The following is a 22,864-nucleotide window of genomic DNA, read 5'->3' as shown; positions in this document are numbered from 1 at the left end:
ACTTTTGGTTGTATTAAGGCATTGTATGAAAATTTTGGAAAGATCAAAAGGAAGTCTACGCATTTGATGTGTTTTGATCATGAATTTGTTGCCTTTTACGGAGAGTAAGAAAGGTAGCGAAAAAAATTTCCTTGGCTTCCTTACCATGTTTCTTTGACTAATAACTCCATTCATAGATCCATGGCATGAACACAATCTATGTGCTCAATGTCATTGGAAGGGCTCAAATCATTTAGATTTTTAGAGTTAGACAACATTTTCATTATAGAAATAAAGCGTTGGAAGACGAAGTTTAGAAGAGATAGAATTTCTTGAGGAAAAAAAGTTTATGCACATCAAAGGAAGGATTAGTTAGTAAAGTTGACTCTCTGATATTCTTGATGATTCACATGCCACTAGCTACCAATCAAATGATATGATTGCTACTTATCTTTAGGTGCTCGGTGACACTTTGGTATTCAGTAATGTGAGACTACCCATTTTAATCAAATCAGGTTATCCATCTGCAGAAAACTGAAGCTTAAAACTAATGGAAGTCCTCAAGGAGGTCTCGGTGCTGCTGGCATGAGGGATACATGGAAGTGGATTATAGCCTATAAAGGGAATTGGAGGAAGTAACAAGCTTTGAGGCTGAACTTAGAAGCATTCTTCAAGGCCCAAAGCTACGAGAGAACAAATGATTCAAAGGAGTTAAACTCAGCAATACAGTCTCAAGCCAATCACGAAGGATGGTCATGCAACTCAGAAGTATAGATCTTTGATATATGACTGTGAACCGAAGCTGAAAAGGTCCATCACCAACATACTCAAATAAGCTGCTGGATGTGCTGACAACCTACCTAAACTCGAAGCACAAGCCTTGTAGAAATTAGAGTCCTGCAAGAGCCACCAAATGAAATTGCAACTAAGTAAGAAGCTGACTTAACTTGTGCTGCCCCTCAAGAGCTTGTTTATTTTGTTGTCCTTTTTTTTTTTTTACAATTGCGTACAAGAAAATAAGTGACTTGAGCACTTGCTAGTATTTTGGTTTTGTGATCTTTCATTTGAAGTTGCGAAATTATTTTTTACCAGAGACTCAGACATTCATAAGAATATGTAATTTACATGAGCAGATTAAGATCTCTATTTGGTCATGCTTGCTGAAACCAGAGATCGTACCGGTAATAACTCTAATGAATTTTTAGTTTGTTATGTACCTTGTTGGCAGGCATCTTGGAGACCTTTTCTCGAAAAGGGCTTAACTCGATACATATTGCATATCCGGCTTACAATGACCTGTACTTCACTTTATTTCTATTTGGATCGAAGATTCTTTTTTTCGGATACATATGATGTATGTCTTTTCTTAATTTTGATAGGTTACCATAGGCGCAAGGCAAGAGTTTATATGACAATGGTGTTGTCACATGCTTGTGCACATTTCCAAGTAAAATATCATTGCTCGCAGTTACCAAATCTTTGTATGATAAAATTTTTATCTGGAGTGGGTAGCAAAATTTTGTACGGTAGAAATTTTATCTGAAATTTTATTTGGAGGGATAAAGTTATTCATATGCCATCAGACCCCACTTCTTTGGGCCATGAGGATGGTTTGACTGTGCTCGAAGGTCTTGTAGAAAAAACATCGTTGCACTAATATTCATTTTTAGTTTTGATTAAAAAATAATATATATTCAATTCATATATACCTATCAATGTAGTGTGAGGCCTTGAGGGCTACAAGATAAACTATTTGAATAGTCATTTCAGATTTGGGTTTGAGCAAAAAAGAAAACAGATTTCATGGGATATAGAGGATTGAGATATGCCAAAGAGCTAAAGGACTTCTTTAACTAATTTCCTTCCATTTTTTGTTCAATGATATAAACAGTCGAACAATACAGCTAAGTATATGCTCGATGAAATATCAAATACTAACATGACTTGCCTGACTATGAAGAAAATATTCACAAACAATATTTGATATAATTTTCATGTTTGAGTACATTCCAAAAATATTGTCATAACAAATTACTCATGTGCATCGCACGTGTACATTTACTAGTTCCTGTAAAAAGACAAGCGTGGCAGCCCCGCTCATCAAACAAAAGGTCCGGCTAAAGGACTTCGATAAAAAAAAGAACTCTCTAACAGTCCCTCCAATCTGCATAATACGATTACTAGCATTGAAGAGTTTGAATATTGCAAACTAAGGATTAATACAAGGGCATTATTAATAGCATTTTCATGGCACTATGAAACAAGACAGACTTTTACCTGCGAAAAATTCTATGGGAGCTGACGAGAAGTGCACCGATGGAGCGCCGATCCATGCAGGGAACCCACATCTGAGTCTCGCACAAATGATCCTATAATGAAAAATTAGTACATTAGGTCAACCACTTGCAGTTATTCGATTCGTGCACTATCGGTGCATTTTGGTCGGTGTCCTGACCGAGACTTGAACTCGGGTTACTGGAGTTTACAACTAAAACGAAAGGGGAAAATAACAAAACGGTAAAGGTCCCACCGAGACTTGAACTCGGGTTACTGGATTCAGAGTCCAATGTCCTGACCACTAGACCATGGGACCATTTTGTGTCCGATGTCATCTGTTAATGTATTTAAATACTCAAATTTAACACTACATGCCAATCAACTCCTACGGAAAATCTTGTATTCTAGTTGGAGATTCCGACCACTTGATGTCTGGATAGGAGTGGGACGACATAGTTTTAGCGACAAAATCCATGGCCATAGACAAAGTCAGGATTTCGTGTATTTTGAAATTTAATCATGAAACTGTACTAATAAAAACTACCCCTGGCGAAATAGAATGGTAGATGCATCGTTGACTTATTTCTCACGGTTCAAACGATTTTGTGTAAAACTTTTAGGCTAATGATTTTTGCCACTCCCCTATTTGTTAATGTCATTTTCCTTTTTATTTTTATTAGGGTGAATTTACTAAAACACCCTTGCATTTGGAAAGGTGTTTTAGTAAATTCGTCCTAATAAAAACAAAAAGGGGAGTGGCATTAACAAATACGGAAGTGGCAAAATCAGCTCCCAACTTTTATCATACTTTATGTTATAAAATCAGTCCCCTTTAAATTTTTATTAGTTTATTTTATCTTTGACTCTCTCAAATGAGGAGTGTAAAATAATAAAAATACAAGTAACCTTTGCTTACTTTTGCAAGATTATTTAATTTTCTTTATGGTGTATAGTTAATTTTTTATGGTTTGGGAGTGCCACTATTTAAATGTATATTCATATAGGTGGCTCCGTCCATACATGGCCTTCTTGGAGCAATAAGAACTTAAATTTAAAAGGCCTTTTTCAATCATGAGTTTATTTCACCATAATTATGGCAACATATGATTTGCATATTCTCAATCCGATAAACTTATCCAAATGTGAGTAAACGGTTGAAATAAAATGGTGAGAAAGATCAGATAATGACTTTTCAAATGTGGACCTCCCCATGTGGGAGGCCAAGGTTTGAATCCTGTCTTGAGCAATTTAAAATTCAGGACTTCGGATAGCCTCTGAAATCATCTGTGGACTAACCTTACTAATATCCAGCTAACCCCATTGATGATTACAATCTTAGCAAAAAAAAGTGCAAAACAAGAATATAATACTCCTACAAGAAAAATAGGTACAACAGCTAAACAAACAAAACAAAAGCTCCAGGACAGGAAGGAGAGTGCTGAAAAGATCAGCCAAACTAGTGAAGAAACCGCGGTTCAAAAAAAAAAAAAACTAGTGAAGAAACCGCAGCCAAGAAAAAGCAACAGCAGAAACCCTTAACGAAAGGAATCCCAAAACTGAAGGAACAAACCCTCACTACTAATAACTCTTCCACACACATCAAAACATAATCATAATAAACTTTTACTACTTTTTCTTCCACACACATCACCCCACTAATTTTTGTATTTCAAAGAAAAGACTAAAACAAAACGTAACACCCGAAGAATGGTTTCACATTTTTTTTTAGGGGAGACACATTACTTCACACACATCATTGCTTACATCATACTCCATAACACACATATTCTTCAAACGCACTAATAACTCTTCCACACACATCAAAACAGAATCATATGAATCCGCTCCGCTTGGTTCACTATTTTGAGAGTAACTTTTACTCTCGACACAGTTTTCAATAAATTTCTCTCTCTATCTCTCTCCACTCATTACCACTCAACTTTCAAAAATAACTTTCTAAAACCTCAACCAAACAAAGTGTACTTTTTCTTCCACACACATCACGTCACACTCATTACACTAATACTTTCACCGCCACTCCAAAAATGAAAGGAGCAAAATTAGAGTAGCAAGAATCTTGCAGACTTATTTTACTTTCTTTCACTTCACTTACCAATACAAAAGTGTTCGTTGCTGATGAGCTCAGAAAAGGCTTGAATCACACAACTCGGTGACTATCTTCAATTTGAAGTTCCGTTTTGCGCTTCTTTCAATGATTGGTTTGGAGGGCTTCAGTATCTTCTGCAGCCGTACAAACGTGAGCTAGGCCTTGGCCGTAAAAACTGGATTTCACACGGCTTACAAAAAATGAACTACTAGTAATAATCCACATCTGTACCAACAACCAGAAGTTGCCAACAATAATTAAGGAACCGAATGTCCCAGCTGCAAGGCCCATTTGGCGGAGGATATACTGCCCCGCCGAACATTTATCCAGCAGCAAAAATACAACCAAACCGGGATGACAAGACACAAGTGTAAGAAAAAGAATGCAGAGTCCTCACAATAACAAATCTATCCGTTTGATTGGAGAAGAACATGTAATCAGAAAGAAAAAAGATGGCCACATCAATCCAACCAAGCTCTCAACAATGTTTATATACTAATATCAGCATAACTGGAAGTTGGAACAAACAAGCTCAACTATTAAACGCCAACACTACAGGAAATAATGATCTTGTTTACCAACCTAACTAAAACTTTGCAGCAATCTGTATTGGGACAATTGGAAAAAAGGAACTCTACAATTTACAGTCCGGCGTAAAAAATTTGCCATTAGGAACCTATATTCCCTATCAACCTATTCAAACCAAACCCTATACATTGTCAATCTGAGGTCAATATGAATTCATCCAATAACAATTCCGATGATCTCTTTGTAAATGAGAATTTCTTTTCTAGTTACTTCTAAGGATCTGTTGTCAGCTTCAACTGTGAAGGTGGTGTTTCTCATGAAGAATCAATGGGAAAAAAAAAAGAAAAGGGGGGGGGCAGAGGCAGTTAAACTGTGAAAAGAATGGCCTAGTTAACTCATGAAGAGGAAATTCAGGTCCTCCGCTGTAAGACGAGTCTGGCGATTGCCCGACTCATCCTCGCCGAATGCAGATGCAACCATCTCTCTCTTCTTTTGCTGCAAAAGAAAATATTTCATGAGAATTTCCACAAGATGCAGGATTACTGAAACCAATTTCAGAACTGATTTCGGCCACTCAAATTGTGCATACTACGTTTCTCATATGATGTACAAAATGGTTTATAAAACCTTGTAAACGCAACTTCCCTTGTGAATGTTCAATGGTTTAGACAGAAACTACCCAATAAGAGAGAATATTAACCAGATCTCACCACACTAATGCAAATCAGGTATGAATTTTGAAAAGCCCTACAAGATTTGCATAGAATATATACCTGAAGAGCCAAAATGCGATCTTCAACTGTATCCTTCACTGTCAACCTCAAAACTGTAACGGGGCGGGTCTGTCCTATCCGGTGGGCTCTATCTATTGCTTGATCTTCAGTTGTAGGGTTCCACCAGAGGTCCAGAAGAAGAACATGACAAGCTGCAACCATGTTGAGTCCAAGACTAGCAGCTTTCAAAGACATGATCATAACAGACACCTACACCAAAAGTACAATGCAACCATAATCAAGAATTCAACTACAAGAAAGTTAAATATTCTAAAGCCTATATTAAAAACAAAAGCCAAAAGTCCCACAAACCTCAGGTAGGGTGTTAAAATCTTTCACAGCTTTATCTCTGGCAGTAATAGACATTGTCCCGTCAAGTCTCCTATACTTGATGGAAGACTTTATAAGACCAGTTTCAAGCAAATCCAGCATCCTTGTCCACTGGGAAAAGACAATAGCTTTCTCTCCCGCAACTCTAATCAAATCATTTGAACCTTTAACGAAGTCCGAACCACTGAAGAGAGGATCTGATGAGTTTTCAAGATGAGTGGCGCCATCTTCAATAGATTCCAATGACCAAGGTCGGGGTGTACAATCTCTTGGTTTGGAAAGTGACTGCAAGACCTCAAGAGCAGCCTTGATTTTGGAGGAATCAAAAGAGTGGCTCCAGGAACCAGGCTCAAGCTTGTCAGATACCTCAGAACCAGAACAATCGAGGATACTATCCTGAGCAGGTTGCTCAGAGAGAGAGCATTTCAATGTCTCTCTAGAAAACAATGAAGAAACACTGAGTTGAGCTTTGCAATTTGTGGTCGGGCACTGGTTGTCATCACCTGTCAGATGTTCAGAGACACATTGATTGCAAAAGACATGCCCACAGCTTGTAACAACAGCATCCTCGGGTGGATCCTATGAATGCAACCATATGTATATATCAAGATATAAGTACCTCGCCAATTTATTAGGAAGTAAATTTGAGAAAGATTCAATCAGTAATCATAATCCTTTAATATCAGATTCTATATGAAATCAAACCCATGTATGTTGAAAACAAGAAAACAAGAAACAGTGTACAGCTTCTGTTATGTAAGTTTACATTTAAAATTGCATCAATATCAAATATAGCACTAAAGTAGGATACAACTGCTATTATACTGCAGATCAATAGCATATAATTATAATCTATGTTTCTAAAAGCTACTGCTCTACTAATCTACAACGATAGCATCTAGAAACCTGGAGGCATTGCCCACATGCAGAACTAAGGCATCCAAACATGGATGCATCTTATGTTCCACCAAAGCATGCTCCCTCTATTGCAGTTTGGCCAATATACCATCCATTTTCCAATTCATAATGCTAAAACTAGAACTGGGACTGACAAGCTGCAAACTCGATCTTTGCAACTTCCCACTTGTAAAGGCATGGAACATCTCTAGTTTCCATTACTGAGATTTCATCATACCTAAAGGGTCATTGTGCCTTAGTCAAAAGATTCCCGTTAAATAAGGATATATCCAGCCATAAACAGAAATTATGTTCTATTCATTTCACTGTCTGTAAGGAAAAACTGTGAACACGAAGGAGATGAACCAATGCTTTGTAAAATGGTACATTAGAACCTCCCAATAGGTATTTGTTCATTGTCTTCTATGTAAATAAATAAATACAACAACAACATAACATAACCCATCTAGACCCCAATCATTAGGGGTATGGGCGGGGAATGATTGGAGACAGACCTAACCTTTGGCAATATATGCACAAAGTGGCTGCTCTTAGAATATCATTGAAACAGTGGCCCCCCTAAACCTCCAAGAACCGAGGAGCTACAGGGACGTTTTGTTGTAGAACCATGCCCCCAAATCAAAGCCAAATGGCATCAGAGAGGGCAGGCCTAGAGACCCAAATCAATTTATGTGCACATTACCATGCTTCCTTCATTGATAATCCAGAGCATCGGTATAAATAAATAACAATAAGATAGAGTGAAATATAAACCAATAAGAAGGCAGCCCACGAGGGGTCCTCCAAGAAAGAGTGCACAGGAAACTAGGACAAAGTGGCAAGACCTAGAAAAAACGCACCCTACCAGAGACAGTAGTATTATATCCAATTGATGATGCGAACCTTCACCTAATTCAGGCTCAAGGATCCAAAAGCAAAAACCTTCCAGAAAATAATTCATCCAATGGCTTCCTATTTGGAACTCAACAAGTGGCTTTTCCCGCTTATTCTTCTTGCCTTCAATTGACTTTGGTCAGTTTATTTGATTAATTGGGATCAAACCCAAATGAATCCAGTGTTGAATGTTTCATTTAGGAAATTCTAACTTAATCGTCCTGATTTTATTTTCATGTAACGTTTGTTTGTTCTTTCAAAGACTTAAGACCTCTATTGTGTGCTCCTTCCTTATTTCGTCCAACATACAAGGAAACAAAACTTTTTGAATACTTAATTTAGGTCACCTAGATCAGTCACAGATCTATCACAAACAACAAAAAGAGCATCATGTACAAGGTCAGTGTAGGTCACATCTAGTGGGATGACAACATAGAAAGGGTGAAAAGGAAGAAAAAATGTAAAAGGGCAAAGAGTTCCACATCACATGAGAAAAGACAAAACAAAAAAAATTGGAATCAAGAATCTATGAAATCAGCATAGATCAATTAAGAGACCTAAGAGGTCTCATTCCTCCTGATAACTTCTAAGTTATGAACAACTATGAAGCCTAATAGAGAAAATGTATGAAACATAAGCAAAATGCATCCTATTTTACCCTTTCTATGAACTTGGAATTTGTTCATTTGTGTATTGTTAGTGGCATCTTCAACTAGAACATCGCAGAGAGTTTCTTTCAGCAATCAAGAAAAAGGAAATGAATAAAAACCAAAAGTTTCCATAAAAGGGCCAGGAACCACATACATTACATATGCCGCAAATTGCCAAAGAAGCTTCCAAACAATTCAAAAGACAAACTTGCTTCTCCCGAGGAAGTTTCTTTGCTTTCTCAACAGTAGATCTCCACGCAGAACTAGAATTATATCCCCGAATAAGTAGTGGATGATCACAAGCTTGTCGGAGGCGCAGGAGCATCAACAAAATATTAACATAATTTTGTTTGACAGTTCCCTCAGCAACATATTCCTGTCAGCACACCAATCAAAAGGTTAAAGGAAGCACATGGAAAAGGGCCTAGCAAAAAAAAAACACATGGAAAAGGAAGATTAAGAACGCGAACACCATTAAGTCTCATGAGCAGGACCAAGTATAAATTGAAAATTAGATAGTATTTTGAAAGTAAAAGCATACAGCAAACTGAGCCCGGGAATCAGCCTCTAATCTGCAGTAGAAATCCCGCTCCTCATCCGTGAATTCCACCTTTTTCAATTCTATTGATTTCGGCGGTAAGTTGATGATGGGCTCTCCATCAAGAAGCGTGCCTAGAGAAAAACATTACAACAAAATGACAACCATAAATACCAGGACCAGATCATATATTGATGCTGTCCTAATTGCAATTTACGCAAAAAAGACCACTAACGAAACTGCAACAGAATTGTGGAAACTTAATAAAGATAGAGGTTTGATATGTGCAACTGCTAAATAAATATTCTAAATTCTTGGAATTACCAGGTTTAACCTCAAAACTTATAGCATCAGGGGATGTGTACACTATGCCTTGTGGGACATGCACCAGACTGTATAAATGTCAACGTTTTACTATAAATGTAGAGAACTTCCCTTTATGTACGCACAATGCTCTATTTTAGTAACAATTGTTCCACCCTTAATAAATAGAATAAGTATTTTGCAAATGTGGTACTGTGCATGGGCATTAGAATTAGATGAATTCAACACTTAGCAGCAAGTAACGACATCTGACAACTTTATCCCGATAGATAGGTCAATGTTCTGGGTAATGATTTTTTCACTCTCCTTTCATTCACCTGCACCCCTTTTTGGCCTTATTCAAGTAGAATTACAATTTCGTCCATCCATGTTGAAAAAGTAGTTAGGGATAACCATATTAAACTGTAGTTTCGTGACTTCACATAGGGAAAAGGGAGTGCAAGTGGACAAAAGCGGAGTGCAAAAATAAATTCCTCGACAATAAAAGCAACTTATAGTAAACTTCTAGCGAAATATAAGGGTGAGTGGAGAAAGAAACAACGTAGAGAGAACCAAAGACAACAGACAAATCGAAAGCAGTTTTCAAGCAAATTGCAGGGTTTTTGTGGGGGCAAGAAAAGAAAAGAAAAGTGGGTTCATAGAAAATCTAGGGGCACGTGTCAGTTTCAAAGGGCATGTATGGAAGTTTCGTCAAAATATAGGCAAAAGTAGAATTTCTAAAACTTGAGGGGCTGCAGTTCACAAAACATCATTAAAAAATTGAAAGAAAAGACATTTCTATCCATGTAATTAGAATTGCAAATGCTGACAGATGTAACACAATTGCAAATACCTAATACAAAACTAAACTGCTCCTAGTAAGTATGGGTAGGGCTGTAAATGAACTGAGCCATTCGCGAACTGTTCGAGGCTCGGTTCGGTAAAAGCTCGTTCGAGTTCGATTCGTCTGCTAAACGAACTGAACCTGAACCTCAATTCTAGGCTCGTTCCGTAAATGAGCCGAACCTGAGCCTAACGGTATTCGGCTCGGTTAGTTTCGCGAACCTATACTTAAATTTAATTAATAATTCAATAGGGATCTATTTGTAAATGTAAAAAATTTTAAGGTTGTATATATAATTCAATACTTATTTTTCTCCCAAATTCTATACGATCAATGAGAGTTTGGGTTTGCTTGAGTTTAATGAACTGAGCCGAATCAAACCTGAGTCTTGACGAGCTCAATTCGAGCTTAGATTCCGCTCGGCTCGATTCATTTGAGTTTAACGAGCCAAACTCGAGCCAAGATGTTCAAGTTTGAATCGAACCCGAGCCGAATCCGAGCCGAACTCGAGCCAGACTAGTATCTTAACGAACCCAACCGAGCCGAACCCGAGCCTTGAAAAATTTTAACGAGCCGAACTCGAGCCAAGTTGTTCAGGCTCGAATCGAACTCGAGCCGAACCCGAGCCGAACTTAACAGGGTTCGGCTCGATTCGGTTCGTTTACAGCCCTAAGTATGGGCATCCACAAGATATGCATATCATTGAAACAAAAATTAATAGCAGACTGATCTACATATCGAAAGAGTACATGTAATGGGTGCTACCATAGCACAGTCTACAGCAAGCCCATTGGCTTGCAATTAGACTGGAAATCAGGGATCACAATTTTTCCTCACGTGCTAGGGCGAAGTGAACCAGACCACGACTGTACCTATTCCCTTTAAACAGCATATGGAAAAATAGTAGTCCAATCCAAGATTGATTAACAGGACAACTATAACTACGTAATTCCACAGGATATGACAACTAGCCAGAAATGAGTAGGACTCAAAAATCCTGGAGCAATCGCAATAATTAAGGTCCAAAAAGTCCTTTACTATGCTCAACCACTAGAATGTTAAATGCCTGGCCCAACTCATACACCTTAGGAGGGGGACATGGATGAAAATAAAACTGTGGCAACCATAAGATATACAGAGGGAACGGAAAAGGTTCCATGGAGTTTGACTAGAAAGCATGCATAGAAAGAAAGAAAGAAAAGAGAGAGAGAGAGAGAGAGAGACCATACTACTTAAATTCATGTAGCTGTCATGCAAAGAATTTATCTTCATCTCATATAATCACTTAATAAAGAATTTATCTTCACAGAAAAAATCCTCATCATTGATTCACCTTTTGTGCGACGCAGCATTATTGTCCTTAAGACAGCTTGTAGCTTCTTGTAGCCATTAACTGGATTCTTACTAATGGGGACTTTTATCATGGAGCAGAAAGATTTATAAACACCATATAGATCGTGTCTAAGAAATCTGAAGTAGCTATACAGATCATCAACTGCATTCTGGATAGGCGTCCCTGATAAGCACCACCTTCGTTTAGCACGGAGCCCCCAACAAGCCCGAGCCACTTGAGTTTTGTGATTTTTTATGCTCTGTGCCTCATCCAGTACAACCCTAAACCAGCCAACCCTAGCAAGAGGTCTAGCACTTGATTCAAATATTCCGTTGTTCATTCCCTCCTTGTCCTTTGCAGATCTTTTACCAGAAGTAGGAGGATATTTCCTCTTCCTACTAGATGAAACAACATGAGCTTCTTGCCTTCCGATCTCGGTATCATCTTTATCAACAAGAGGCTGCTTCGGGACCTCCATACTCACGATTGAGTATGTTGTGAGGACCACGTCATACTTGGCCAGCTCACAAGGATCTTTTGTTCGATTGCCGCCGTGATATACTAAAACAGATAGATTAGCTTTTTTAGTCACCTTATTAAGGAGCTCCTCAGCCCATTGACGTAGGACACTTGTAGGACATACAACAAGGGTCCCGGCAGCTGGCCTGCCCTTTGTTTGCACAAAAGTGTCCCTCTTTTTCTGTGAAAGTCCATTACCCAAAACTTGGAACGATTCTACATCCTGCTTTGGTCCATCAACCCCAGACACATAGTCATCATCTTCATCCAAATTGAGGGTTTCCATTTCACTGTGTTTCAAATGGTCTGGACCAGCTCTAGAAGATGGAGCCCTTTCCTTGAGTATAAGTGCTATCGTTGAGATAGTCTTCCCCAGTCCCTGCCAGAGCATGACGGCACAAGCTAAGAACAACATCAAGATAGGTTTGTTTGCTAAAATATCCTCACTTAACACCAGAAAAGTATCAAAATTTCAAAAAGCCCAGAAAAGGAACCTGATCATCTGCAAGAATCCCTCCAGAGCATGGTAAGCTGGCTGTTTCCTTCTGGACCATCCAAGATAAAGCAATTCGCTGTGCAGAAATTCACCCAATGTCATTTTAGCAATGAAAAAGGCATGAAAACATGCACACGCCACCAACACATAAGTAAACCAGGTTCTAGTTCATATGTAACTACAGACGGCCTGTTTAGGACAACGCCATCCACTTTACAACAGGTTGATTCAGATAACAGACTACCATAAACGACCCCATGTATCCTTGTTGACTGAATTCATAAACGTTTGTCTTGTTTTCATCGAAATAACTACCAAAAATACTAGATTACGTGCACCATTACCCAACCAAATTCACTTTAAGCAACTGAGTAATTGTTCTGGAAGCCATTCTAGAAACAAAATCCCATGATACAGTACATTTATCTTCACTACAACGGACGCCTTAAATATACCGTTCCACACAAGATGTCAACCACCCGCCTAGTCAATATCTTTACTTCTAAGAAAATTTGAGGAATACGTTTCTGCGTCATTCATCTATGGGTGAACAATGCTAAATATGGTACTAAAATGAATATGCAGATAGGCATCAAACTCCAAATTGGTGGTGAACCAATGCTAACTAAACCCCATATTACACAATAAAATAAACCAATAAAGAGCTCAAAACCTGGTGTCTTAGAAGAGGTACTGCCAAAAGCCCATCCGGCGGACTAGCTTCTGTTTTCGGCTGAGAAAGATCCTGAAAGCCACAAAACCAGTCTCATTAAAAGTTCGGCCATCAAAGACAACAGCAGAAAAACATGGTAGAAATGAAAGCCAGTCAGCAGAAAGGCAACTCTGTCGGTCTCAATAAATCCTTCAAAGCATGAACATTTCTACTATGATCTGTATACAGTTATACATGGCGATTTCCAGAACAAATAAGGAGTGGATTGGTGTGGAAGAACTAATCCAGAATTTCCAAAGAATAAAGTGTCCAATAAAGATAGAATACGAACATGAATCACCTTAATATATATCCATGGTTGGTTCGTAACCAGTGGCACAGCCAGAAATTTGTAGTAGTGGGGGCACAATCCATACACACCACTTTGTTGTGAAAAAAAATCGCTCTTTTTTAAGAATCTAACATGTCTTGATTTTCTTTGAATTTTTCTTCAAGAGATATTCCTATTTGAAAAGTGTTTTAACGATTCCAAACCGAGCCTTGTGTCCCAATCAATTGGGGTCGGCTACATGAATACTGTTTTTCTATTGAGTTCTGTCTAGGGCTACCTCTTCACTTACATTTAGTAAGCCCAAGTCTTTTCGTATTACGGCATCCAAAGTCAATTTAGGTCTTCCTCTTTCCTTAGCCCGACTATCCGCTACTATCATGTCACTCTTCTTGACTACAACGTCTATAAGTCTACGATAAATATGTCCAAACTACCTTAATCTATTTTCTATCAACTTATCCTGTGTAGGTACAACTCCTACCATCTCACAAATAGTTTTGTTTCTTATTTTATCACTTCTAGTCTTACCACACATCCACCTCAACATCCTCATTTCACTTCTAGGCCAACACTCCGCCCGTAAAGCATTGCTTGTCGGATAGCAATTCTGTAAAATTTCCCTTTCAATTTGTTAAGACCCGAAGCGGCTCTCCACTTAAGCCACCCAACTTGGATCCTATCGATTACATCGTCCATAATCTTTCCACCTTTGCTAAAAATTGAACCTAAATACCTAAAATGCTCACTCTTTGGTATCTCTTGACCCTGAATCCTCACTTCTTCTGTCTGGGCACTTCTATTGTTGCTAAACTTACCGTGCATGCACTCAATTTTACTCTTACTTATCCTAAATCCTTTGGACTCTAATGCTTCTCTCCAAATTTCTAATTTAGCATTAACCCCCTTTGCAGTTTCATCCACTAGGACAATATCATTTGCAAACAATATACACTATGGAATATCATCCTGAATTTGTTTAGTCAGCCCATCCATAAGAACCATAACTAAGGTAAAAAGGTAACCCTTGGTGTAGCCCTACTACAATAGGGAATTCGCTTGTTTCCGCTACTAGTGATCTAATAGTAGTAAGGGCACCTTCATACATGTCTCTAACCACATCAATATATCCTTTTGTCACTCCCTTTGGCTCCAAAACCTACCAAATGATAACCCTGGGTACCCTATCATAGGCTTTTTCTAAGGTGGCATTCTACTAAGTTTTTTGGGCTTCTTCTTGTTTTGCCCTTGTTCAAATTTTTTCGCGCTTGTTAGTTTTGCATGTCAATTTTTTGGTTTTTCGATTCGTCTCGTCAAGACGAATAGGAAAAGTAAAAAATTATTATTTTTAAGCAAGATAAAACAAGAAAAAGCCCAAAAAAAGTGCATAAAGTGCTTAGCGGAAGGCCACCTAAGTCTATAAAAATCATATGGAGATCCCTATACTATTCTACCAACCTCCTTAACAAATAAATTGCTTCCATGGTTGATCTCCCCGGCATAAATCCAAATTGCTTCTCCAACACTATTGTCACCATTCTCAAGCGATGCTTAGTAACTCTTTCCCACAACTTCATTGTATAACTCATCAACTTAATGACTTTATAGTTGTTCCAACTTTGAATATCCCCTTTATTCTTAAATGTAGGTACTAAGGTGCTCCTCCTCCACTCGTCAGGCATATTCCTAGTCATAATAATCTTGTTGAATAACTTTGTCAACCAAGACAACCCCATTGCACCAAGGTTTTTCCGCACTTCAATAGGAATACCATCTGGACTTGAGGCCTTCCCTATTCTCATCCGCTTCAAAGCATTGGCCACTTCAGACTATTGTATCCGACGATAAAACTCATATTCTAGACTCTCACCAGGGCCACCAAATCCCTCCTCGCCAAAGATGTCTAAGTGTTCTCATTCAACAGCTTCTCGAAATACATTTTCTATCTATCATTGATCTCCTCATCTTTCACCAACACCCTCGAATCATCACCTTTTATACACTTAACTTGAGAGAAGTCTCTAGTTTTCTTCTCTCTCAGCTTGGCAAGTTTATAAATGTTCTTCTCTCTATCTTTACTATCTAATCTAGCATAAAAATTATCATAAGCTCCCATCTTAGCATCCCTAATGGCTCTCTTAGCTTCCTTGTAGGCTTGTTTATAACTCTTACAAGTATCCTCATTCCGATCCTTTTGCAACTTTTTAAAGCATTCCTTTTTTGTTTTTACAATGGTTTGAGCATCGTCATTCCACCACCAAGTTTCTTCCCCTTTGACTCTCCAATAACTTCTTTCCATACCCTTCTAACAGTGTCTGCCATTGTATTCCACATACTATTACTATCACCATCTAATGCCCACCCTACTTGTCAAAGCATCCTGCCCTTGAACATCTCTAGATTCTCTCCTCTTAGAGACCACCATCTAGTTCATGGGTGTCTAGTCTCATTCGTTGTTCTATGTTGTCCTTTCAAGCAAATATCTAACACCATAAGTCGCTAGGCACTCTCCGGGAATAATCTTGCAATCTTTGCATACCAAACGTTCAATGCCTCTAACAAAAAAGTAATCTATCTGACTTCTATTGGACCCGCTCTTAAAGGTAATTAGGCGTTCCTCTTCCTCTCTCTTCTTGAAGTATTCACAACTATAAGATCAAAAGCCACTGCAAAATCCAAGATACTTCTACCAACTTCATTTTGGTCACCAAACCCAAAACCACCCTGAACTTCCTCATACCCATGCCTATTAACTCCAACATGACAATTGAAATCGCCACTTATAAATAGCTTCTCTCCCGTAGGTACCCCTTGTACCACTTCATCCATGTTATCCCAAAATTGCTCTGTAGGAAGATCATCTAGACCTACTTGGACCGCATAGGCACTAACAATATTAACTATATTCTCACTAATCACAAGCTTAACCAAAATAATCCCATCTAATTCCTCGTAATTGAAACTACACAATCCCTAAGATGCTTAGCTACTATGATACCCACACCATTTCTATGTCTATCCTTTCCGGTATAGTAGAGTTTATACCCTGTGTCCTCTATCTCTCTAGCTTTCTCTCCTGACAACTTAGTCTCCTGTAAGCAAGCTATACTAATCTTTCTCCAATTCATAGTATCAACTAGTTCCATAGTCTTACCGATAGTCTTACCCGATAATGTACCTATATTCCAAGTTGCTAACCTAACCCTATACTCCTAGGCTAACTTCTTTACCCGCGCTCGTCCAAATAAATGCAGGAAAACCCTTGCTCAGTTATCACCACACCCGCGAGCCGATGTGGCGCCCCTTGCTCATTTTTCGAAACACCCGAAGGGTTTTGCCTCTTTAGGGGAACACCCTAGCATTTCGCGTATTCATATTAGGATTCATGTCAGAGAGATCTAACGGGGCTATTACATGATGGCTGTCATAACACACAACCCTACTTTTTTATCCGGGCTTGGACCGACTGTAAAAAAATATGACATTTAACTACCACACTTAAAATAGCTACAAAGAAAATAATAAAAAATAATGTCATGTACTAGACAGTTATAATTTTGATACGTAAAACAATTCAATTTTTAGTTCTCAACTAATTGTTTTTCGACATAAAGGAGAGAAGAGTTATTGAAAGATTTAAGGGGGGGGGGAGAGAGAGAGAGAGAGAGAGAGAGAGAGAGAGAGAGAGAGAGAGAGAGAGAGAGAGAGAGAGAGATGAGGGAAAATGTAAAAAAGAGTCTCATTTGACTTACACTTTATGATAATACAGTAATTATAATTCCCTAAACACATGAAAGTTTTGAGGCGAAAATTCAATGAATCGGGGCTTTGCTTGTGAGTAATTAATTATTCGCTGGTCTTAGGGCATTGCCACGAGGTGCCCTAACATTCTTCTTAATCACATATTTAGGTGAGACTCATACATATAGTCTTGAGTCTTGCATAAATATGTGGAGAAGGGCGTTGCAACATCATGTGGTGGCACCCCAAGAGCACTCAATAATTTTTTCCTTTTTTAAAGGTGATAAACTAATAAAACTTCTAAGAAATTTTTCTACAAATCCCAAAAAAAAAAAAAAGCAGTGGGGTTCTGTGCCCCCACTGGTCCTCAATTATCTCCGCCACTGTTCATAATGGATGAATGGAGTACTACCAAACAAGTACTAAGAAAAATTTCCAATGTTCAAACTATTTCTACCCAAATAAGGAACACATTGGAGTAGAAGAACAATAAAACTTGCAAAGAATTTCCAAAGCATATATGGTGTCAAATAAAGATAGAATATGAACATGAATCCCCTTAATAAATATCCATGGTTCGTAAAGGATGAATGGGGTATGACCAAAAAAGTACTGAGAAAGATTTCCAATGTTCGAACTACTTCAACAAAAGGATATTCCGAAGGGTCATGAATAAATAGATTGAAACTATTTTCAGACATGGAGTCTAAACCATTGGAAATCTGCATGTCACTTAACTCCAATTTATAAGCAAAGTAGGTATATGCTATCACACCTCACCTGCAACACAACTTGAACAATAAGCTGTTCCTCATTTGCTCTAGGCTTCACACCTCCCATCCCCATGGGGTTTAGGGGGTCAACAACTTTCGCCTTTTCATGCTGCTCCTTTCGGGCAAGTACAGCCTGTGCTTGCCTGCAGAATTCCTCCTGCTTCTCACCTGACAAGTGGTTTCTATTTTGTATTTCAGTTGTACAGTGTTGTGGAGTAACAAGGGCCTTCCAATTCATAGACCATAGATTTGAGCGTGAAGGAGCACTGATGTCTTCAATAATACAGATATCTTCATCATCATCGACACAGTAGCTGTTACCCTTGGCATTACTCTGAATTGTTTGGCAGCTGAAATTAGAAATATGAGTCTCCATGCTCTTAGGTTGAATCAGTTCACACTCTACGTCATCATAACCCATCTTCTTCATTGAAGTGTATGGCTGCACATGAGGTTTCTCTAAGCTCTTTGCATCCAGACAATAATTGCTATCAAGATGATGCCGAACTCTCTTAGATGCAATGAATAGATCTTCTTTTTCATCCTTTGCACGAAACAAAAGATTCTTACTTGAATTAGAAGGCAGATTAGGCGGCAACAACTTAACATCAAATCCCCTTCTCAGAGCTAGCACAGATTCATCATTTTTTTCATCTTCCACGCAAACCATTGGGTTTATGGTAGACATGTTTGGCAAAGTAGGAGTAAAGGTCGGTAAAAATGCCTTCGTAGACTTTGTTATATCATGAGTGTTACCAAAAGAGTCTCCCCTGGTTGGTGACAGCAGATTGTAACTTTTGCATTTGACATTAAGGCCACTAACATCAGGCTCATTGGTCATCAGTTCTGCGAAGACAGATCCAACTGCTTTTACCTCCTCAGCCTCATACACAGTGGCACCTTGTACAAGAGAAGTCTGATTTGGAAGCTCCTCTAATTCATCCTCTATATAGGTAGTCATTTCATCACTGCTGGGTATATATGGAAGGTTGAAACCATCATGCAAAGCCCAAGGCAAGAGTGCATCAATACCCATCATGGAAGTTTCCAATGTTTCTGGTTTTCCCATGAATGCGTGGAGAGATCCATCTGAAATGCCATAAAATGGAATGAACAAGAATCATCAATGCAGTACGTTTAAATGCACAACAGAAATGTCAGACAGTAAACGTTTATGCAAAGACAATCACATACGTTGGGAATAAGTATCCCCTTCCGAATGCCCAAGTTGAAATTCAGTCTCACTCTTCAGTTGATTGGAATCCAACACCTCTCGAAAATCTGAAGCATCATTAGCAACTCCGGCAGTGAAACTAAATGCAGCACTACAATTTGGAATCTCATTTTGAGTTTCTTCACAGTAATCTCTTCCGTACGACAAAACACTTTGAATAACTCCATTACTTCCTGCAATTGAAGAATGACGACATGAAGCTGGCAGCATCCAATCTGCTAGACTTCCGGAGCAGCTAGCTGGAGAACCAGACTGAGCTGGCAGTCCCTGCTTTTCATGGTCAAATGTGACAGAGTTCCCAGCGGACTCAAAAGAATCGTCAGGAGTCCCCATCCTAGAATCTGGAGCTTCAAAGTTGTGTGAAGGGGAGAAAGTGAGAGATCCTGGTAACCCATCCCCAAATGAAGATCTCAATTCCAACTCGGGTAATCCTAAAAAACAATGTAGAAAAGAACAAGCATGGTGAAAACAACCTTAATAAAAAACAAGTTCCCCTAAATACTTCATCAGAAAAAGTGGAAACTTGTGCAGTTACACACACACAAAAACGAGAAGCCCTAAGAAAATATCAACAAGGTAATCACACTTTTATCCAATCCAAGGATGGAGTGTTCATTGTTGCCTGAATCAGACGGTGACTGACCTTGCTGCACTTTTCCTCCTGATAAATCCCCCGGATTATCCTGCAAATCAGCTTGTGTGGTTCAGTGTCTAAGACAGGTATGCTCCTTGAAGAAGCTAAAACAACTAATTTGTTTACGCAATAACTTAAGATGGAAAAACAACAACTACTGCCAGAATACTTGTATAACATGTTACTTTTTCTTTTCATTTTTTAGACCCCTTTCTCAAAGCAAAACAGTGGGAGAAGATGGGTCACTCAGGATGTGAAATTACTTTGAGGTGACAGCCTGCAGCAATATAACTGAATTTAAAGGAAAAAATTCAACTGCAAATAGATGCAGAAACCACATGTTCAAGCGTATAATGGAACCACATAAACAGACAAAAAATTCTTGAAGAAACAGAGCACTCTTTATTGCAATAACATAGCCAACCAAACCAAGCCTTGTGTCCCAATCAATTGGGGTTGGCTACTTGCAATAACATAGCTAAATTATTAAAACTGGCCCATCCTCCCTTGCATCATCAACTTACCCACAACATTTACCCCCTACAATCTCATTCTAGCAAACTGTCATTCAAGGATGTGTTATATTATTTTTTAACTCCTAAGTAAAAGCCACTAAACGCTGAAAACACCATACCCTGCACCTAATTTTCTTTAACGACAAAAAAACCGAAAATCATCCCACTATAGGCAAAAGCTACACACTGCATACCCTCTGGCCTACATTATCAGAACTCTTATAACTAGAATAAATATCATTTCTAATCAGCTAACCCAAGCACCCATTGACAAACTATTAACAAAATTTATTGTACATAAATGTTATAGTATACAGGCAAGTAAACGTACAAAAAAAAAAAATAATGAAGTGTATCTTTCGATATAACAATTACAATATATCAGATCAAAGTTCAAGTATCTCAACAGATAGAAGTACAGTTATGTTCCTCTCGTTTGGGACACTGAGAGATGTGGTTTTTCCTAGCTTCTTGGGTTGTGAGAGTAATCTTTCTGGGTTAGTCCGAGTGTTTCCTCCAATTGAAGTTGGCTTGCTCGGATGTGCGCCCTTTGGGGAAGTGCAACAAGCTTCATTGTAAATTGTAAAATCTAGTTTTCTGGTAATATATCTAACCAGTTATTTACACCTGGAAAAAAAAATAGTAATCTACTCAAATAGCTATCCTCGTTTTTCGTTAACATGATTCTTTAGATTTAATCGTATTACACAGCAAAGAACACAGAATTCCAGCCTTTTACCTACCATCTGAATTCCAGAATTCTAACAACTGATTCCTGTATCTAAACCTTCCACAGGACCACAACAAATGTGTATCCTAATTGCTCCAGACTTTGAATAGTTTACTACAAAGCCGAATCAAGTCATGATCTCTTACATGGTTCTTAAGATATCACAAACCAAAGAACACCTAATTCCAAACTCTTCACTACTAATTCTCATATGCATCTCAACTTCACAATAAAACCTAAACATGTCATGCTCTTCAACATGGTTCTTCAGCTATCACAAACCAGAAAAACCATTGAATTCCAGCCTGGACAACCGATTCCCGTGTACAGAAAAACCCTTGAATTCCAGCCTGGACAACCGTTTCCCGTGTATACTTGAAACCTATTCACACCCGAACAAACAACCCAATTCCCAAAATCACCCATTTATGAGGACCTGGCTTCTCTGTTCAGTCCGCATTTGGATTGCCGGAAGCAGTCTCGTCTCAACCATCCATTTTGATGATCATTGGTCCAGATTTGCAAAAGATACTTACCGGTAAGATACTTTCTTACATTGAAAACATTTTTGGACGGCTCCGAGTTCTTGGAATGCCCTCTGCAGTCCAAACCCGGAGGGAAGAGATGCCAGGTTCATATGAAGTAATATTTCCGTAGATGTCTAAATATGTAAGCATGTACACCTCCAAAACCAATTACTACTACTTGACAACACGTGTACCTTTTTAAATTACAATAGCTCACTTACTTCCACTCAAGCCCTATATAGTTCAAAAGCAGATAGAGCATGACAAATGTCATTTTAGGGTACTGCCATCGAAAGCCCACTAGGTTTTCATTAAGCTAAACAAAGTGGAAAAAAAAACACAACGTCCAATACATTTTTTACGCTTTTCACTACACTTTCCGCACATCTCAATACACCCTTTCAACCTTAACAAAAGCCCATTGCGCTCTCTTTAGCATTCCCGTAATTTTAACATGATCTTTCAGATATCATAAGAAAGCAAACAACACTGAATTATTCCAGGCGCTTTACGATTAATACACCACACATGCATCAACTTGCGAATCTTCCACAACAAACAAAACCCTAACAATACGAATCACAACCGACCTGCAAAGGGCCGGGGTCAGGAGGGCTCTCGCCGAGAATCTCCCACAGCGACTCGATGTCGATGGAGAGGCCGTCGTCGCCGTCGTCGATGTCGATGCTCTGCTGCCACAGGTCCGATCTATCGTCTGCTGCCATCAACATCGCAATTCCTTCAAATCAACCGCAAACCCTAGTCTTCCGTATCTCCGGCCTTCGATCACAAAACCCTCGACGGACGAAGCATGGACTCCAGAGACAACGTCAAATTCTCCTTATCAACGAAACCACTGGGAAGACTTCTCGAACTTACGTATGATATGTATCCATACACGCATATATCTATATATATATATATATATATATATATATATGTGGGGGAGGGAGAGAGAGAGAGAGAGAGAGAGTTGATTCTTTCGTATTCTAGGGGCTTTTAGCGAGAAATTTCGTTGAGCGAGAAATTTCGTTGCGGTTTCTGTGTTTGTGATAAATTTTGGAGAGAGAGAGAGAGTCTGTCGTGAAGGACGGGGTGAGGCGCGGGATAACGGGGGGGGGGGGGGGGGGGGGGGTGTTGAAGGGGGATAGGGGAAAGGGGGGAGTGCGCAGGTTAAGGACTGATTCGTGCGTTTTCCTTGTTTTCTGGGTATTTGTAATTTTAACTGGGAGAGGGTGGGA

The 22,864-nt window shown here is 38.8% G+C and overlaps 1 protein-coding gene and 2 non-coding genes across 6 annotated transcripts; all 3 read right to left on the bottom strand.

The window, feature by feature from the left end:
* Positions 1-2,500: 2,500 nt before the first annotated feature.
* TRNAQ-CUG (transfer RNA glutamine (anticodon CUG)) lies at positions 2,501-2,572 on the bottom strand. The gene has a single exon. It is a non-coding gene; the product is annotated as a tRNA-Gln (tRNA).
* A 2,252-nt stretch (positions 2,573-4,824) lies between these two features.
* On the bottom strand, positions 4,825-22,726 carry LOC131312047 (helicase-like transcription factor CHR28). 4 transcript variants are annotated; one of them, XM_058339761.1, is made up of 12 exons: positions 22,214-22,726; positions 19,804-19,900; positions 19,178-19,648; positions 17,991-19,072; positions 13,142-13,213; positions 12,467-12,544; positions 11,454-12,351; positions 8,977-9,107; positions 8,590-8,811; positions 5,977-6,573; positions 5,665-5,874; positions 4,825-5,386 (listed from the first exon to the last, which is right to left on the bottom strand). In XM_058339761.1, the coding sequence occupies exons 1-12, from the start codon at positions 22,352-22,354 to the stop codon at positions 5,282-5,284; spliced, it is 4,104 nt and encodes a 1,367-aa protein (XP_058195744.1). In that variant the 5' UTR covers positions 22,355-22,726; the 3' UTR covers positions 4,825-5,281. The 4 variants fall into 4 exon arrangements, with proteins under 4 accessions (XP_058195744.1, XP_058195754.1, XP_058195762.1 ...); XM_058339771.1 differs by having other exon boundaries at positions 19,178-19,600; positions 22,214-22,708; XM_058339779.1 differs by having other exon boundaries at positions 19,861-19,900; positions 22,214-22,708.
* LOC131318332 (small nucleolar RNA snoR100) lies at positions 7,503-7,610 on the bottom strand. Its single transcript, XR_009197655.1, has one exon. It is a non-coding gene; the product is annotated as a small nucleolar RNA snoR100 (small nucleolar RNA).
* Positions 22,727-22,864: the final 138 nt, after the last annotated feature.

The sequence above is a fragment of the Rhododendron vialii genome, chromosome 2a (assembly GCF_030253575.1).
Source record: "Rhododendron vialii isolate Sample 1 chromosome 2a, ASM3025357v1".
NCBI lineage: Eukaryota > Viridiplantae > Streptophyta > Magnoliopsida > Ericales > Ericaceae > Rhododendron > Rhododendron vialii.
This window is presented reverse-complemented; position numbering and strand designations above follow the sequence as displayed.